The 20235-nt window shown below is 42.5% G+C and overlaps 1 protein-coding gene across 1 annotated transcript; it reads left to right on the forward strand.

Annotated features, from left to right (window-relative positions):
* The first annotated feature begins 2892 nt into the window (after window positions 1-2892).
* LOC148663125 (zona pellucida sperm-binding protein 3-like) lies at window positions 2893-5398 on the forward strand. Its single transcript, XM_088633026.1, has 8 exons — window positions 2893-3527; window positions 3629-3744; window positions 3817-3923; window positions 4063-4237; window positions 4315-4432; window positions 4630-4730; window positions 4808-4881; window positions 5053-5398. The coding sequence occupies exons 1-8, from the start codon at window positions 2970-2972 to the stop codon at window positions 5241-5243; spliced, it is 1440 nt and encodes a 479-aa protein (XP_088489152.1). The 5' UTR covers window positions 2893-2969; the 3' UTR covers window positions 5244-5398.
* The last annotated feature ends 14837 nt before the right edge of the window (window positions 5399-20235 follow it).

Here is a 20235-nt window from a genome sequence, read left to right on the forward strand (position 1 = left end):
AAGAAAAATGATGGAAGCATTTGAGAAATAACAAGAGTAGTCTGAACAGCTCCAGTCTATCAACTGCTCTACAAAGTGATCGCTACTTCCACACCCAGTTTATAACGCTGAAAATGATTCAGGAAGCACAGCAAAGTTCTAAAAGCAGTGGTTGAAAAGCGTCTGGATACATAAAATGACAATTTCTCAAAAGTAAAATCTTAAGCTTTTAAATATTGTCATCCATATATTTTCGTTTTTCTCTTTTTTACATAACACGCTTTCGAGAAATAGACTGTCTTGTAATGAAGGCTGCATTAGAAAATGTGTGTCTAAATTAAAATCGGGTTTATGACTTCTGCGTTTTTCAGCTTTCTTAGCGCTTGGGTCTCGATTCAGATATTGCAATGAAAGCAACAGAGGAGTAAGTTTTCCTTTTCTAAATCAAAGGTGATCTGCTCACAAGGAAGTATAAAAACTTCAGCGTTTACTTTTTGAAGACCGCAAATTGTCGAAACACTATTGCTTCATAAGCTAATAAGTAAGGTTTCTGAGCACGCATTGTATTACTAATGCTGTTATTAATAAAAAAAAAGCTTAAATTCACATAATGGAATTTGGACGGCTCAAAGTAGTCTATTCTTTGTACAACTTTACTTGCCCGCTGAGTAGAGTTTAAAGCAACGGCAGCAGAAGTAGCAGTAATAGCAACAAAGTGGTTAGAGTGTCATAATACACTCTATGAAATTATTGCGGCTTCAGATCGTTTTGTTCTGTTGAAGCTGCCTACAGGCTCTGAATTGCTGACATTGGCTGTGATCTTTTTTCAGGTTTCATGAAATTCTTCACATATTTGAAATATTTAATTCGGGTTCGCCTAATACACGGTGCAAACCGTACCTGCAGCAGAATGCTGTGGCACATGAAGCCGTTTTGTTTATCGGTTGTAAGGATTTAGGAGCGTACTACAAATCGAGCAAGCGAAAAGAAAGTTAAACAGGAGTCACTTTTTGGATTGCTAATTCATTGTGCTCTGCTCGTCTAGGTTCAAATCATATCCTTGTCATGGTTAAGGCCTGAGACGTGTGTGTTTTTTCTAAACGGTGTTTGCATTTGTTTCCTCTTTACTCCTGTAAACTCAGGATTTTTTTTTCCTTGGTGGCAACAATACGCTTCTGTAAATGGTAGGCTCTGCTTTCAAATTAGCTGCACCAGGCATTCGGATACAGAAAAACACAGGGATTTAAAATTCAGGAATATGAATGGCCAATTGCTTTCAGCTAGGGTTTTTACGTTTTCTTATTTAGCGATTTGTGTATCAATCTTTTAACAATTCATTAAAATGCTAACAATATGTAAAATCAAAACAACAGCACCGTTAAATGCTGGGGAGACAGGTAGTTTTTTTTTTTCCATGAGATGCCAATCTCTAATGCTGTGTGTGAGAGCTTACGTACCTTTCCTTTTCTCACTTTTTCTGACAACTATTCCAAAGGGGCACCCTGTCAGCTCCTAATACTTTTTAAAAGTCTGCCTGCATGTTTGATTATTGTCGTTTTATTTAGAAAAAGTTCAATATTGATCATAACTAAAGAAAATTAGGATCACGAATAAAAAAAGGGCTGAAGATGCGAGTCGCTCTTGAATCAGAGCTGGGCGACACGGGCTTCTGTTCTGATATGATTGTACGAGAAGCAGGAGGAATCTCTTCTCTCCTATGGAGCATGAGCTGAATCAGGAGTGAGACATTTCGTATGCTCGTGCATATGTTAACACATGACCTACATCGTAAAACTAAATTAAAAACTAACATTAAGTTGTCAAAGACATTCATTTATATACAAACAAGAGACAGACATAGTAATGATTCTACATTAACTTGTCCTGCACTGATCAGACTAATTGAAATGTATGAAAGCCCGTTTCCGCCAGGGAGTTACAAAACAACGCGCTATGGTATCGCAGAATTCCGACTAAGTAACTCAGAATTGCGACTTAGTAACTCACAACTCCGACTTTATATCTCACATTTGCAACTTCGAAATAGCCCATATTTCATTGTCTGTCCTTTTGTTATTGTAACGGATTCGGGTTCTAGCTAGCAAGACCTGGGTTTGAGCCAATAGAGTGAGGCACGAAGTAGGGTGGGAGCGGCGAGGGCACAAGCCCTAGAACCCGAATCCGTTACAATAACAAAAGGACAGACAATGAAATATGGGCTTTTCGAAGTCGCAAATGTGAGAGATAAAGTCAAAATTCTGAGTTTTTAGGTCGCAATTCTATGATTCTAAGTCACAATTCTGAGATACCATAGTGCGTTTTTTTTACTCCCTGGCGGAAACAGGCTTCCATAGGTTCTCGGTGCTGCGAAGCAAAAGCAATCTCTGGAAAATCAGACAAATTATTATCAGATCATGTCAAAAGCTGATCAGTATTTCTTTACTGGGAAGCAAAGAAATGCTTGTATTACACATTTTAATATGACATGCAATTACACATGAAAAATAGTAAAATTATTTTCATTGCGGTACGTGTTGATAGAACAGCCCCCTCGATAAAAGAAAGTGTGGACGGACGTGTCGCATGTTCCGTACTCTGTCTGACAGCGAGTTTAACACACTTTCCTCGGAAATTAGAAACTAATTGAACAATACATTAATCTGAGCAAATTTTACACGTGTGGGTGATTTAATTCTGTCGAAATTGCGTGGAACTCCTCCGCTGAGGTCAGATACACACGGGAAAATGTTCAGGCGGCTTCACGGAGTCCCGCCTCAGACTGAAATCAGGTTCTAATTAGACGCTGAGAACAATCCGGATCTCTGTATGTAATTGATTGTGTTGATTGTGTGACCAGGTGTGCGGTAACAGGTCCTGCCAGTATAAAAACCTAGTCACCGCGTTCACACTTTATGCTTTCTTGCTTCAACACAGTTTTGTGGTTTACTTATTTTACTCCTGTAGCAATTGAGCGGGACGTTAATTTGGCGATGCGCTCGTTTCTCTTTATGCTGTGCCTGTGCACAGGGGCCGGGCTCCCCGCACTGGTTTCCGCCGGGCCGGCTGGCTGGGACTCTCGGGAATTGGCGCTCCAGGCCGACCTCCCGGCTCCTGAAGACGCAGCCCAGTTGGAGGACTTGAACCTGGCAGATGCGCCCTCCGAAGACCTGTCTGCAAGCGAGAACGACTCGCAGTCCTTGGCTCCCGACTTTCGCCGCCTTCCCGTGTCCAGAGACGCGTACTCGCCCTACTTCGACAAGGAGAAGATGAAGCCCGAAGCCGGCAGCCGCCCCTTACCCGCCTACATCAAGAGCGTCCTGTTTCCTCCCCAGCGAGGGCGGCAGCCGGCTCGCCCGGCCATCGGGGGCACCCGAGGAGTGGCTGTGTGGTGTGACTCCAGCAGGATGTATGTGAGGGTCAGTCGGCTCCTGTTCGGCTTCAGCTGTCGGCCATCGGAGGTGACCTTGGGCAACTGCAGCGTCAGCCGAACCACACGCCGTTACTTCTACTTCATCTACGGGCTTCACGAGTGCGGCACCGAGCGATCGGTAAGCAGGTCTTCATCTACAGGCAGTGTATCGACGTGAGCTGTAGGGCCAGTGTCGGGGTTGCCTTTCCTGGGAATATCCCTTCCTCTGTGACCCTGCAGGTTGTCCAGGGCCGCCTGGTGTACTCCAACACTCTCCGCTATGCCCCGCCCTCCTCCAGTGCACCTGTGCATCGCTTCATTCCCTTCTCTGTGCCTGTCAAGTGCTCCTACAACAGGTAGGCAGGGCTCTGCTGCTGAGAAGCCGCTAGGAAAGTGTCCAGATGCCCCTCATCCCCTCTGTCCTGCAGGTTCCACTACTCCTACAAGGTTGGCTATGTCCCCACGTGGGCCAGGAGAAGGACCTTCTTCAAGGACCTGAAGAACAAACACAGCTTTGTGCTGCTCACCACCAACTGTAAGCTCCTTGAGTGAGTGGCTCCTCCTGCCTGCAGGGGGTGCTGTGTGCAGGTGTAATGCTGCCTCTCTCTCTCTCTCTCTCTCTCTCTCTCTCTCTCTCTCTCTCTCTCTCTCTCTCTCTCTCTCTTTCTTTCCAGCCCGCTGGGTCCGGCTCTCTCCTAAGGATGAGTACTTCCTGGGTCAGCCCATGTACTTCCAGGCCACTGCCTACTTTGCCACAGCAGAGCAGAGGCTGTACATCCACTCGTGTTACGTAACGGAGAAACCAGACCAGCACTCCCAGCCTCGTTTCCCTGTGATCGACAACTTGGGGTACGGCCCCTTCTGGGAGGAGAGGTGGGCAGGAGCCCCGAGAGCCTGCAGGGGTTCATCCTTGTCCTTGTCCCCAGGTGCATGGTGGACAGCAAGGCAGATGGCTGCCTGTCCAGGTTTGTCCCCTCCAAGCAGAAGGATGTGCTCCGCTTCACAATTGATGCCTTCCTCTTCCAGAAGAAGCTGTCCAGGAAGGTACTGCTCTCAAAGGCTGCTCAGCCTTCTTGCTCTACTGATCCATGGTCTGCTTTCACATCCATGATCTAGATGTGAACCAGACTGTGGCAGCTGTAGTGCCTAGAGCTGCCAGCTTGCCTTCACTGATGGCAGAAGGTCCTTCTCTGTCCTCTATTGGCCTTGATCCCTTAATGCTGTGACCTTCCCTCTTGCAGCATGAAGTGACTGAGCTGTACATGCACTGTGTCATGGCTGTGGCTCCTGCTAAAGCAACACCAGGGACCAAGTCCTGCACCTACAACAGGGAGGCGAAGAGGTACTTCTGCGAGGAGCCTGCTGAGGGTGCTCTGGGACATGCCAGGTGGAGGCCTCACCTGTCCTCCTCTCCTCCAGGTGGGAGGAGCTGTATGGTGACCATGAGGTCTGTGCCTGCTGTGAGTCCAGGTGTGCTGGCAGTTGGAATGAAGGTGGGTCTGGTTCTCTATCCCTTGTGGATGCATCTCTGCTCAAGAGACAACCATGCTTGGACAACTGAGGAATGATCCCATGCTGGACAAAGAGACTGTTTAGATGAGTAGCATCACTGTGGGACTCTGGGTATAGCAGATCCCTCACTCCTGGGTGCTGCTTGTCCACAGGTACCAGGAGCCTGGTGACCAGCAGTCGGGTTTCTGTGGCACCAGTAGAAGCTCCTCTGGATGTGGGAGCTGACTGGACTGAGGATGAGGAGGGAGACCCTCAGAGCTCCAGTGAGGATGTGGAGGGAACAGAGGACTTTGGAGATGTTGGCCAGTGGACAGGTAGGGTCTGGCAGGAGGAGCTCCTGTAGGGGTGGTGTCCTGCAGTGTAGCTGGATTGTTCTCCTTCCTCCCCAGGTGCCTGAATGAAGGCTCCAGCCTGGCCCTTGTGACTCTCCTGCCTCCACTTGCCTTGTAATGGCAACATCTCAAACCTGTGGAAGACCCTTCTGTCTGCCCTTGTTTCTTTATGGTTTATAGGTTTGAATGGGGTGGAGGAATTCAAGGGAAGTATTTGTGGGGGTTCCCCTTTCAAGAATGCTTCCCGTATTGCTGCCAATGAGGACTGAAAATGGCTGGAGTAATAAAGCGTTGTAGTGGTGGAAGATGGCCGCACTATTCCTTGGGCAGGGCAGTGTGACTTTTTTTACTGTGAGAGAGACGGAGGTGTTCAATATACTGGAAATCCTCCTGTTTCTGAGATGGGTAGTCCTTATGGAGTGTGAGTTGCTACTGTAGTGCCAGTAAGAGTGAGATCTGGTGTCCTATTCTAGGCTGCACAAACTGACTAAAAGAAACACAAGGAAGGAATTGTCAACAGGGGCTTGGTGTAAAGTAGGCCTTCCCATCCTTAGCAGAGGAACAATACTGGTGCACAAACATCAGTGAATAATTGTGCAGTTAGAATCTCTGTGGTCTTGTCTTATGGGTGTTGGTTTCACAGTAGTGGTATTGGACAGTCATGGGGAAGTATTAGGATTGAGACTGGAGAACCCAGTACTTGACTGGGAAGGCGGGTGTTCACAACCACCTCTACCAGCAGCACAGACTGCGTAGATTGAGACTGAATGCTTACTGCACAAAGCCTCTCCCCTGTTTCAGTGTCCCATGTCATGAATTTCAAGTGAATCCTAGTCTTCCTTTGTGCCTACCTATAATTTGCACAAATCCTGCTGGCCCACTAACACTGTCAATTCTTAGCCCTACTGCAGTGCCCTATTAAAGCTTCAAGGATTTAGGATAAACTATTTTATATAATGGTTCTGAAGGTGGCTTCTCAAAGTACTTGAAACAATTACAATAAGAATACACAGGATAAAACAATTCCAATAGACAGAGGAGACCATGGATGGTGGTACTAAGGAAAGTAGAAGCAGAGGGGTAAAGAATGGAACCAGTTCAGTAAAGGCTCTTCTACAGAACAAGGTGTTGAGTCTGAATTTGAAGGAGTTTAGGGAAGGTGACTCTGCTATCCTTGGGGAGAGAGTTCCAGAGCTTGGGGGCATAACAGGAGAAGGCCTTGTCACTCATACAGTGTAGACGGGCTTGGGGGACAGTTAGGAGACCAGAATTAGAGTGAAGGTTATGAAGTGGGGACTAGGGTGATAATAGATCAAACTGCAACTGAAATGTGAAGGCACGTTCTACAGTTTATGCAAGAAAGGGTAATGTTAGGCTTTTATGGGACGGGGGTAATGGCAGCACTTTTGAGGACTGTTGGTACAACAGCAGTGCTCAAGGATTAATTTCTAATATTGAGGACAATGGGTTATATACCCATCGTTATTACCAAAGGCTCAGAGACGTTTTGCTATATAAAAAGACTCCTTTCCACCACTAATTTATTCAGGTTTGGTTCATTTGGGTTTTATCAGTTAAACATTTAATATTGTATGTCAGTTTGTTGATGCCTGTATATCACAGTGATCTGCACACACACCTTTGACTGAATATAGGCTGCCAAACCTCTCCAGCAAACTTATGTATCACGGTAGGTACACAAGAAGTTTATTTGTAATAACAGGGTTGTTGGTGCCAGTAGTCAGATTGGGTCAATTGCAAGGTAAGAACAGCATCGCATTAACTGGAGATGATCCAGAGATTAGCATGCAGCTCTGTACGCCAGATTAATACCGATTTGCAACTCGCTCGTCTGCTGACTTTAGTCCCCTGCTCAGTAATCACAATGTTCCCAATTGCAATGAGCCCAAGGAAACAGCTGCTGCTCTCTAGAGGACACTACAGGACAGGACTAAGTACAATTTCTGCAATAGACTAAGCAGTTTAGTGCCAAACTAATGGAACACTGAATCCTATGGGACAGTTCCGAATGTAGTAACAGCTTAATACTGAAATAATATCGTAAACACCTCGTGATCTTAAGAATCTGTCGCTGTTAAAAAGTATTATAATAATAAGCTAAAATTGTACTGCAGCCACAACACAGTGGACTTGCAGCTCCTGTCCTGATCATACAGAAAGATGTCATCACTATAATACCTGTTAACAAACATAGCGCCTGCAGTCTGTGAAAGAGAGCTCTGAGGTGAATATTCCTTGCAGGGAAGTGAACTGTAAACAAGGCAAATACATCACTCAGATGAGGAGCAACGACTGTCGCTAAAGAAAGTGAGCGAGGGTACACCTATAGTAGTTCATCCACAGAAATTCAAACATAAATTTGTGACGCACCAGAGTACCGCAAAGCTAGAAGCGTGCCTTCAACTGGAGTACTGTAGCACGACTGTTTATTTTTTAAAGTAATATTAACTTATTCCAGGCGTTCATCTGGTTTAAGAATACAAATCGATGCCTTCAAATAGACCTTTAACAGTCCTTTGATGTAGGATTAAGAAAATGGGGAATTATTTGATCCCATTCTTAATCCAGTAGTTTATGGACAGACGCTCTCAGCGTACTGTGCGCAGGAGTGATGGGTGATGTGGAATTCTATGGGCTCAGTGGGACTCCGGGAGTCAACTCAGGGCTCTGCTGTAGATTCCTGTAGAACCGGTGTGAAATGATAATGTATCGTTGGCTGGTATTGTTAATGTAAAGTTTACTGGTACGTTTCGGCCAAAAAATATTTTCTTTCTTCTTTTTTTTTCAGCATGGAATAAACCTATTACTTGTTCCTTTGCAGCCCACGCATGCTGACGCAGCTACCCACCTGAACTACAAATTGTATGTCGGCCGTTCCGTTACACTATATTGATGAATCGTACAAGATCATAGGATCTATAAGCCTGAAGACTTGTCTTGTACAGTGCCCTGATAAAAATCAAATTAATTCCACTAATTTTTATGGAATCCCATATGGAATTCCGGTAGTGAGGCTTCCATAGTACACGGATGGAATAGTGGACGGTGGGCTTTTAAATTCTTTTTTTATTTAAACATTAGAAATACAAAAACAAAGACAGAATATGAAATAAGATACAGAAATAGACACTTCACATCCAGAATAATTCACAATTATAAAAGCTGAAACTTATACTTTTTAAATATTTCCATTGTATGTCCTTTTTTACTTAAAAAAGAAACTCTTCTTTAGCTCAGCTGGCAAGGCCTGGGTTCGAGCCAATGCAGTGAGGCACGAACTAGGGTGGGAGCGGCGAGGGCACAAGCCCTGGAACCCGAATCCGTTACAATAACAAAAGGACAGACAATGAAATATGGGTTATTTTGAAGTCCCAAATGTGAGATATTAAGTCGCAACTACGAGATATAAAGTCGGAATTCTGAGTTTTTAAGTCGCAATTCTCAGTTACTAAGTCGGAATTCTGAGATACCATAGCGCGTTTTTATTTTTACTCCCTGGCTGAAACGGGCTTCCATAGAAATGGTCAGATTCAGAGCCATTGCAGTTCGTGCTAATTAGAACAATGCCACAACTGAACCCTCAGCACCGTACTGACTACTGAGCACAAGATCAGCTGCTCTCCAGCTTTGTTTCGCACAGTTTTGCATTGCTATTGAGCTCAGAGGAGGAGCTGATCTTCAGACAGTCAGATGCGTTATACATTACGTCACTGGCCCTAATCTTACGGTGCTCAACTGCACCATAGTGACCTCAGCGCCACTACTAGTAATGCGTCGCCCCCAGCCAAAATTGCTTAGTAAAAAAAAAACGTTTTCTATACTGTCTGTTTAAAAATATTATATCTTTAAAAATGACAAAGGGTTTGTGTGTCGCGCTAAAGTTTCGATTCATTTCGAATGCAAAGAAAAAACATTTTCTTCCAAGAAATCATAAATTTGTCTCATCCTCCATATTATAATTCTCTCTTGTAGTAGTAAAGCATTTTGAGTCAAACCGAACAATATATTAAAGGAACAAGTAATAGGTTTATTCCATGCTGAAAAGAGAAGAGAGAAAACACAACGTTTCAGCTGTGAAACCTTCTTCAGGTTTGTTTTCTCTCTTCTCTTTTCAGCATAGAATAAACCTACAATATTACTTGTTCCTTTGCAGATACGCATGCTGACGTAGCTACCCACTTGAATATATTAAACGTTTCATCTATACGATTAACATAATGTTCTCCTCAATAACTACAGTAAATGACAAAGCCTTAGAGCCACAGAGAAAAACAAATTGCATTTAAAGTAATTTTAAAGGCTCGAGATAACATTGCACTATAAACGCAAATGTCTGTCTTCTTTGTGGCGCTTACTTTTTGTTGCTTTAGCAAATTTCATGCAGTTTATTTCTGACACAAGACATAACAAGCTTGTGTATTTATGACAAAAAAGCAGGGCAACAATTTATATCGGCCATGAAATTGAAATTGTTAAAAAGTGAGTTAAATGCAGATATAGTAAATATATTTTCTCATATAATGGTGTGTTTTTTTGTCTAAAAATCCTTCATGAATGGTTTAACAGACACTTTGCATAATAAAAAAATATATATTTACGAATTTTAACTTTTTATACAGTAAAGTTTTGTTGTGAACATGAGCCCTGTTTATCGATATCACCAACACAGTTCTGGATTTTATTCTGCCTTCCTATGGACATTGGAATTTTGTGTGTGGTAGCTTATTAGCGCCAGGGAGAAAAAGAATATTGTTGGCTTTTAAATGAGAAACCATTTGCGTTTATACAAAATCACAATGTGTTGTCCCAGACATTGGGACATCCTCTGTTTAAACACCTGTCGTTTTCTCTAATATTGGCTCCTGTGCTTTGATCCATTTGAGAGAGAAGACACTGAAAAAGTCTTGTGAAAGTGGATTTTGCACCTTCGCCAGTGCTGTAGTGGTATCATACAGACACCCATACAAATCCATCACACGTTGGAAGCTCTGGAAGGCAACGTAAAATATTGCTCTGTCCGTTGGTGGATTAGGTATGCATGCTACATTTCAACGTAAAATGCAATGTAAAAAGATCAAATTTGATTCAAAACCGATTAATGTAAAAACCGATAAAGCTCATGTTTTTTATCTAGTTTTATCTATATCTATATCTATATCTAGTTTTTCAAAGGTCTTAAAAAAATGTTTATCGCGATTGTGAAAGTTAGAGAAGGTGTACCAGCGCGTGCCTTTATATATATGCCTGTAGCTGCGAGAAGGTTAAAAGCGCACAAGTGATCTGTCTTTCGTCAAAATAATTGCTGGAGCAGCAGGGCGTAGAGTACCATCCAGCAGCTGTAGATGGTGCTCGGGTAAGAGCTAATTCTGTTTTCAGCACAGGGAGCAAGAATGAGCTCAGTCCGGCTCCCAGCAGAATCCATTCTGGTTTGGTTGCTGTCAGACTGTGCATCTATGGCTTTTTGGATCGCAACGTGAAAAAAAAGAACAAAAAACAATTGCTCACATCGTGTTACTTCCACCAGAGGAAGGGAAGATATAACTTAAAAAAAATCAGAACTGAATATTTGGATCCGGGGCCTCATACTTATCAAATTATTAAAATAAGAATTATTTAACTATCAGATTGTGTTTCTGCAACATTTCGTGCACAGTATGCCGTATTCAACAATAAAACAACAGTCACAACGAGGCGTTTACACCCAGTCTGGGGTATTTTCCCCTTTTATATTTTTGCCACTTTATATCGAACCTGTTATACTCCCAGAAGTGCACAGTAGCTTCTACTTAATAAAAATATACAATTCACCGCTGGTATAAACAGATGTGTGCCATGTCTGCCTTTGTAAGCATTTGTTTCAAAAATAAGTTCACAATATGTTAAAAACACAAAAAGCACAAACTTAATAATACAACGATACAAAATCAAAACCAAATCATAAAGCCAATTAAGTACCTATCCTTTGAAAACAGAGAACACCTTTATATCTACAATAAAAATGTGACATTTGTATCTACTTTTGAATTACTGTACAAAGTAGACAGAGTAGTCCCTGAATTCAAAGATCAGATCTTGGCCAAGACAATCAGACGTGAGCTGAATTCGGAACAAGAGCCTCTGCTTCGTTGTTTATTGAGCTTTTGATCAAAGTCTGAGTGAAAAAGGATCAATATGGCACCATTAGACAGGCGGTACATGGGGATTGGGGGGTGCTATTCATGAGTCAATAGCTCTTCAAGCACAACAGCCACAGTGCTGCAACCAGGTGTTTTACACCAGATATTTCCCCTAACCTTATACAACCTCGCTTTGAGTTGTGGAACATTTCTTTATTTTTTAATGTTTTTTTTACTGTAATCAAGTGTTGTGCTCACTAGGCAGGCCTCCTGACCTTTCACAGTTATGCTTTGTTGTGTGCAACTTTAATTATCTTTTTAGGATTTTTTGAATATGGCAACTTCCACCGAGACGGGTGGGGGGTGTGGGGGTGCTCTTCAATAGCTTTTTCATCTATACACACAAACGGATGTAACCAAGACACTCAGAACCTGTCACGCAGGGGCTGACTGCTGAGGATAGGGATCCAATGCGGTGCCCTTGGTAGGGTTGCCGCGAGACGCAGGCGTAGTTGGAGTAAACAGGCAGGGGCCCGAGTCCGGGAAGGCGTAGTACAGGCATAGGCACAGAATCGACAGGCGAAGGCGTAGTCGAGGGACTGACAGGGGTCGGAGTCCGGGAAGGCGTAGAAGTTGCGTCGGTAGGCAGAGGCGTAAACGAAGAGACAGGCTGGGGTCAGGATCCGAGAAAGCGTAAAACAGGCGAAGGTACAAAATCGAGTGGCTAAAGCGGTTGTCGGAAAAGCGGGGTCGAGGTCCAGGGGAGAAGTCATAGTAAGGCAAAGGCGTAGTTAGTAGGTAAGCTCCTGGAGAGAATCTCAATCGTGAGCAATGACCGGGGGGCAGATGAGGGTTTAAGTAAAGGACTGATTGACATGTGCACGTTTGGTATGGGGAGAGCTCGAGGGAATGCGGGAGCGCTTGCCTGCGTGAGGGAGATTCATGACAGAACCAACAGAATCAACCTGAACTCATAGAAAAACAAGAATGCCCCCGAGACACATGAATCCCCCTCCTGGACCACTCTGGTATCAACCACAGAAAGGTTGTATAAAGTTAGGGGACCTGTGTGGTGTGTAAAACACTTGGTTTCAGCAGTGTGGCTGTTGTATTTGAAATGCTATTGAGCCATGAAGACTACCCACCTATCGCACTGTGTTACCTGTAGTGTTATCTTCAGAAAATCATAAAAAAATAAAGAAAGGGGCCACAGCCACAGCAAGGTTATATAAAGTTAGGGGGCCTGTCTGGTGTGTAAAACACTTGGGTACAGCAGTGTGGGTGCTGTATTTGAAACGCTATTGAGCCATGAAGACGACCCACCTATCCCAGTGTATTACCTGTAGTGTTATCTTCAGAAAATCCTAAAAAATATAAAGAAAGGTTCCACAACCCAAAACAAAGCTGGGAAAAGTCAGAGGACCTGCTTAGTGTGCAAAACACTTGCAGCATTGTGGGTGCTGTGGTTTAAATGCTATTGGTTTGTGAACAGAATACCCCTATCCCAGTGCATTGTGCCACATTAAATAAAAGCATGAGAAAAAGAGATTCAGAATGCAAAGCTGTGTCAGTGTTCTGTGTAAAAAATCGGTTTGAACATCATGGGAGCTGTTTTTAATAAGCTGCTGAGTAAAGAATATTTTAATCTTCCTGCTGTCAGTAGTATTTTCAATATAGTTGACCCTTACCTGAATGAAAGCAGGGCGTAAAGGAAGGGTTTCAGAAATCAAACAAAGCTTTATTCCCCTGCTTACGGGCTTACAGTCTTGGTAATGGGAGACTGCGCTGTTCTGCTTCCTATGGTCATATACGGGTTTTTCGCATGAAGCCGTATTGAACAGTATTTCTCACGTTGTGAACGTGTGCACACAGCGGTCCCCCGGGTTCCAGTTCGTGCGTAATTATGCATCGATGAAAAACCGGAGGTTTAAAAAAAGATAATTAGCTCACTGATAGTTTGATGTAAAGGGTGTGGAAATATCCACAAGTCGTGGTCTTTAAAATGCATTTGGTTTGACGGCGTTCTGTGCTTCCATTGCGAAGATATGGACAAAAGAATATTCGTGCTTGGTCAAAAAAATGTCATAAAAACGAAAAAGTAAAGGCTGAGAAAGCATCCGCAATGTATTTTATACACAAAACAAGCATTCTCGCAACTTTAAGAGGTTTCGTGAAAGCGCTTCAGGTACGCCAAAATCGTTTTCGAACTTCGAGCTACTTGTAACTTTACCCCGGTGCGGAACCTGATACCCCAGTACAATAACGGGGACACTAAACTGTAAACAGGTGCCGTCCTTCGGCTGAGACGTAAAACCGAGGAGTATCCAGAACAGCGCTATATAAGTGTAAGCAATAATAATAATTATTATTATTATTATTATTATGTAAAATGCAATTAAAAATAATAAAAAAAATATATCAAACTTTGATTCAAAATAGATTAATATAAAAACTGATAAAGCTAATGCTTTTTTCAGGGCTATATCTACTTTTTTTTTTAAAAGCGATTGTGAAAGTTAGAGAAGGTATACCAGCGGGTGCCTTCATATCGCGAGCGTCAGTCTCGCCCGTAGCTGCGAGAAGGTTAAAAGCGCACAAGTGATCTGTCTTTCGTCAAAGTAATTGCCGGAGCAGTAGGACGCAGAGCACCATCCAGCAGCTGTAGACGATGTTCGGGGAAGAGCTAATTCTGTTTTTAGCACAGGGAGTGAGAATGAGCTCAGTCCGGCTCCCGGCAGAATCCATCCTGGTTTGGTTACAGTGCGTCTGAGGCTCTTTGGATCGCAACGTAAAAAAAACAATTGCTCACATCGTGTGACTTCCACGACAGGAAGGAAAGATATCACTTAAAAAAATCAGAACTGAAGATTTGGATCCTGGGCCTCAATTTGATCAAATTATTAAAATAATAATTATCAAAATATCAGATTGTGTTTCTGCAACATTGCGTGCACAGTACGCCATTTTAATCTAAAACAGTCACAACGAGGGTTTTACACGCAGTCTGGGGTATTTTCCCCTTTTATATTTTTGCCACTTTATATCGAACCTGTTATACTCCCAGAAGTGCACAGTAGCCTGTACTTAATAAAAATGTACAATTCACCACTGGTATAAACAGATTTGTGCCGTGTTTGCCTTTGTAAGCATTTGTTTAAAAAATAAGTTCACAATACGATAAAAACACAGAAAGCACAAACTTTATAATACAACGATACAAAATCAATACCAAATCATTATTCTAATTAAGTACCTATCCTTTGAAAACAGAGAACACCTTTATATCTACAAAAAACTTGACATTGTATGTATTTTTGAATTACAAAGCAGACAGAGTAGTCCCTTAATTCAAAGATCAGATCTTGGCCAAAACAAGACAATCAGACGTGGGCTGAATTCGGAACAGGAACCTCTGCTTCGTCGTTTATTGAGCTTTTGATCAATGTCTGAATGAAACAGATTCGCTTTTTTAACTCTTTGATTAAAGTACACAAAAAACACCTTCCTTCGAAACGGAACCGAACCAGCGATCTAAGGACTCCCTGCTGATTCCACTACACTCCTCCACTCGAGCGACTGAGCTATCGAAGGGATGGCGGTAGGCTCGCTGGCACATACTGCCCAATGTAGTGAAGTGTTCCGGGTGATTTAAATCCCAGTTCGACATCAAGTTTCCAACTCGTTTCCTTAGTCTTGTTTACCTTGAATTTAAGCCACGAACCAGGATTCTACTGTATAAACTTCCAGGGATATTACAAAATGTTTGATGGGGCATCAATCATTCCAGGCGGAAATTGACTCCTTTTTTTTCTCGAGGGATCATATTAAACATTTCATTAGTATTGAGAGGAGGATCACCATGAGACACAAAACAGTTTCCTTCTGTCTTTATTAGAAAGTAGTGTTTGTGCTACATTAATAATATTTTCGTGGAAATAAAGAAGTTGTAAATTTTAAAATTTATATTTGAATCGAAATGTGGTTTTGAGTTAAATATTAGCGTGTTCATGTAATTAGTTTGTGTTTGTCATTACTATATATAGTGCCATGTTACTAGAATTTGTAACTGAAGTTTAATAGTTGTGTTTTTTTATGATGGTTAGACATTTGTTGATTACAATATTGTATATAATGTATAATTCGAAATACATATTTTTCAGGTGTGAATAATTGTATATTTTAAGAATAAATTTCTAAAATAAATCATTGGCTTTATTTACTAGTTCCTACACCTATAAAAATCTTTCTTTGATGTATAATAGACCTTTAACTATATATGTATAATAGTCTTCTAAATTTATCCGTATAATAGAACTCCAACCATTTGTGTATAATAAACATATAATCATAGATGTCTAATTGACGTATAACGATATACGTATATTAGAATTTCATTCTAGACCAGTTACGGAGCACATTTACACGTCTGGTATGCGTTTAATAGTCGTATATTCTACATCTTTTACCCACTGGGATGTGCCGATTTTAACTTGGCAAACCAAGATACACGTTTTCTAATGAAGCCTTAATTAAAAGACAGTTTGTTTCTCGAAAGCGTGTTATGTAAAATAAGAGAAAAACGAAAATATATGGATGGTAATCTTTCAAAGCTGAAGATTTTACTTTTGAAAAATTGACATTTTATGTGATGTATTCGCTGGTTTTAGAACTTTGCTGTACTTCCTGAATCATTTTCAGTATTATAAAGTGGGTGTAGATTTTTCTTTCAGGTTAGGACGACCGGGGTAAAGTTAGCTTGAAGTTCGAAAACGATTTTGGCACGCCTGTAGCGCTTTCACGAAACCTCTTAGAGTTACAAAAACACGTGCTTTGTGTATAAAATACATTGTGGATGCTTTCTCAGCCTTTACTTTTTCGTTTTTATGACATTTTTTTGACCAAGCACGAATATGCTTTTGTCCATATCTCCGCAATGGAAGCACAGAACGCCTTCAAACCAAAAGCATTTTAAAGACCACGACTTGTGGATATTTCCACAGCCTTTACATCAATCTATTGGTGAGCTGATTATCTTTTTTTAAACCTCCGGTTTTTCATCGATGCGTAATTACGCACGAACTGGAACCCGGGGGACCGCTGTGTGCACACGTTCACAAAGCGAGAAATACTGTTCAATACGGCTTCATGCGAAAAACCCGCCTATGACCATAGGAAGCAGAACAGCGCGGTCTCCAATTACCCAGACTGTAAGCACGGGAATAAAGCTTTGTTTGATTTCTGAAACCCTTCCTTTACGTCCTGTTTTCATTCAGGTAAGGGTCAACTATATTGAAAATACTACTGACAGCAGGAAGATTAAAATATTCTTTACTCAGCAGCTTATTAAAAACAGCTCCCATGATGTTCAAACCGATTTTTTACACAGAACACTGACACAGCTTTGTGTTCTGAATCTCTTTTTCTCTTGCTTTTATTTAATGTGGCACAATGCACTGGTTCACAAACCAATAGCATTTAAACCACAGCACCCACAATGCTGCAGGTAAGTGTTTTGCACACTAAGCAGGTCATCTGACTATTCCCAGCTTTGTTTTGGGTTATGGAACCTTTATTTTTTTATGATTTTCTGAAGATAACACTACAGGTGGGATGGGTGGGTTGTCTTCATGGCTCAATAGCATTGCAAATACAGCACCCACACTGCTGAAACCAAGTGTTTTACACACCAGACAGGCCCCCGAACCTCATACAACCTTAATGTGGCTGTGGCCCCTTTCTTTATTTTGTAATGAGTTTCTGAAGATAACACTACAGGTAATACACTGGGACGGGTGGGTCGTCTTCATGGCTCAATAGCATTTCAAATACAGCACCCACTCTGCTGAAACCAAGTGTTTTACACACCAGACAGGCCCCCAAACCTCATACAACCTTAATGTGGCTGTGGCCCCTTTCTTTATTTTGTAATGAGTTTCTGAAGATAACACTACAGGTAATACACTGGGACAGGTGGGTCGTCTTCATGGCTCAATAGCATTTCAAATACAGCACCCACTCTGCTGAAACCAAGTGTTTTACACACCAAACAGGCCCCCAAACCTCATACAACCTTACTGTGGCTGTGGCCCCTTTCTTTACTTTGTAATGATTTTCTGAAGATTACACTACAGGTAATACACTGGGACAGGTGGGTCATCTTCATGGCTCAATAGCATTTCAAATACAACAGCCACACTGCTGAAACCAGGTGTTTTACACACCAGACAGCCCCCAGAACCTTATACAACCTTGCTGTGGTTGTGGCCCCTTTCTTTATCTTTTTATGAGTTTTTCAATATGGCACCATTAGACAGGCGGTACATGGGGATAGTACATCGTGCTCTTCACGAGTCAATAGCTCTTCAAGCACAACAGCCACAGTGCTGCAACCAGGTGTTTTACACACCAGACAGCTCCCCTAACCTTATACAACCTCGCTTTGAGTTGTTTAACATTTCTTTCAAATCACTTGGGTTCATCAACCATTTGATCATTTTTCAGCGTGGAATAAACCTATTACTTGTTCCTTGGAGATTACCATCTGCTGATAAGATATGATCGCTATATTGACCATATACAATTTCTTGCATAAGGAATTCATATTTTGCATACACCGATCCCCCCGGAGTCCCAAGTGATTCTGGTTTTGAAAAGCTAAAGGACAATGAGCTTCACGATACCAGGGGGACAGTGGGTGGTCAAGTCTCCCCTAAACAATGGATCTTGTCAGATTATGATGTCAGTGCATTTAATAAATGTTGTTGAACTCTCTTTAGCCCAAATACAGAGGAGCCCAGACCCAGAATGTTACACATACTGACAGAGAGTGATCTCATTATGTGTGTTTGGATTTTAACAACTATTTTTATTGTTTGCTAGAACCAAAACAATCTATGTTAGACATTTTCATCTTCAGCCAAAAATACAAACCTGTGTAGGTAGTGTGGTGCAGGTTCTTGTCCCATCCTGCTCTTGGTCCAGGTTGGAGGGTTGCACCGATTCTGAATCTTGTTAGCTGGTATGGATGGGTTTGGGGGTGTTGATACCAGAGTGGTCCAGGAGGGGGATTCAGGTGTCTCGGGGGCATTCTTGTTTTTCTATGAGTTCAGGTTGATTCTGTTGGTTCTGTCATGAATCTCCCTCACGCAGGCAAGCTCTCCCGCATTCCCTCGAGCTCTGCCCATACCAAACATGCACATGTCAATCAGTCCTCTACTTAAACCCTCATCTGTCCCCCGGTCATTGCTCACGATTGAGATTCTCTCCCGGAGCTTACCTACTAACTACGCCTTTGCCTTACTATGACTTCTCCCCTGGACCTCGACCCCGCTTTTCCGACAACTGCTTTAGCCACTCGATTTTGTACCTTCGCCTGTTTTACGCTTTCTCGGATCCTGACCCCAGCCTGTCTCTTCATTTATGCCTCTGCCTACCGACGCAACTTCTACGCCTTCCCGGACTCGGGCCCCTGCCTGTTTACTCCGACTACGCCTGCGTCTTGCGCCAACCCTACCAAGGGCACCGCATTGGATCCCTATCCTCAGCAGTCAGCCCCTGCGTGACAGGTTCTGAGTGTCTTGGTTACATCCGTTTGTGTGTATAGATGAAAAAGCTATTGAAGAGCACCCCCACACCCCCCACCCGTCTCGGTGGAAGTTGCCATGTTCAAAAAATCCTAAAAAGATAATTAAAGTTGCACACAACAAAGCATGACTGTGAAAGGTCAGGAGGCCTGCCTAGTGAGCACAACACTCGATTACAGTAAAAAAAAACATTAAAAAATAAAGAAATGTTCCACAACTCAAAGCAAGGTTGTATAAGGTTAGGGGAAATGTCTGGTGTAAAACACCTGGTTGCAGCACTGTGGCTGTTGTGCTTGAAGAGCTATTGACTCGTGAATAGCACCCCCCAATCCCCATGTACCGCCTGTCTAATGGTGCCATATTGAAAAACTAAAATTCTTATTAAAAAAATAAATAAAGGGGCCACAACCACAGAAAGGTTGTATAAGGTTAGGGGACCTGTGTGGTGTGTAAAACACTTGGTTTCAGCAGTGTGGTTGTTGTATTTGAAATGCTATTGAGCCATGAAGACGACCCACCTATCGCACTGTGTTACCTGTAGTGTTATCTTCAGAAAATCATAAAAAAATAAAGAAAGGGGCCACAGCCACAGCAAGGTTGTATGAGGTTCTGGGGCCTGTTTGGTGTGTAAAACGCTTGGTTTCAGCAGTGTGGGTGTTGTATTTGAAATGCTATTGAGCCATGAAGATGACCCACCTGTCCCAGTGTATTACCTGTAGTGTTATCTTCAGAAACTCATTACAAAATAAAGAAAGGAGCCACAGCCACAGTAAGGTTGTACGAGGTTCCGGGGCCTGCCTGGTGTGTAAAACACTTGGTTTCAGCAGTGTGGGTGCTGTATTTGAAATGCTATTGAGCCATGAAGACGACCCACCTGTCCCAGTGTATTACCTGTAGTGTTATCTTCAGAAACTCATTACAAAATAAAGAAAGGAGCCAAAGCCACAGTAAGGTTGTACGAGGTTCTGGGGCCTGTCTGGTGTGTAAAACACTTGGTTTCAGCAGTGTGGGTGCTGTATTTGAAATGCTATTGAGCCATGAAGACGACCCACCTGTCCCAGTGTATTACCTGTAGTGTAATCTTCAGAAAATCATAAAAAATTAAAGAAAGGGGCCACAGCCACAGCAAGGTTATATAAAGTTAGGGGGCCTGTCTGGTGTGTAAAACACTTGGTTTCAACAGTGTGGGTGCTGTATGTGAAATGCTATTGAGCCATGAAGATGACCCACCTATCCCAGTGTATTACCTGTAGTGTTATCTTCAGAAAATCCTAAAAAATATA

Source organism: Lepisosteus platostomus, chromosome 5, assembly GCF_059453375.1.
Source record: "Lepisosteus platostomus isolate fLepPlt1 chromosome 5, fLepPlt1.hap1, whole genome shotgun sequence".
In the NCBI taxonomy this organism is placed as follows: domain Eukaryota; kingdom Metazoa; phylum Chordata; class Actinopteri; order Semionotiformes; family Lepisosteidae; genus Lepisosteus; species Lepisosteus platostomus.

Bases quoted from the DNA above. Each gene is read 5' to 3' on its own strand.
- LOC148663125 (XM_088633026.1), top strand. From the start codon at position 2,970: ATGCGCTCGTTTCTCTTTATGCTGTGCCTGTGCACAGGGGCCGGGCTC. The intron at 3,528-3,628 runs GTAAGCAGGTCT...GTGACCCTGCAG, and splicing joins AGTGCGGCACCGAGCGATCG to GTTGTCCAGGGCCGCCTGGT. The intron at 4,731-4,807 runs GTACTTCTGCGA...CCTCTCCTCCAG, and splicing joins TACAACAGGGAGGCGAAGAG to GTGGGAGGAGCTGTATGGTG.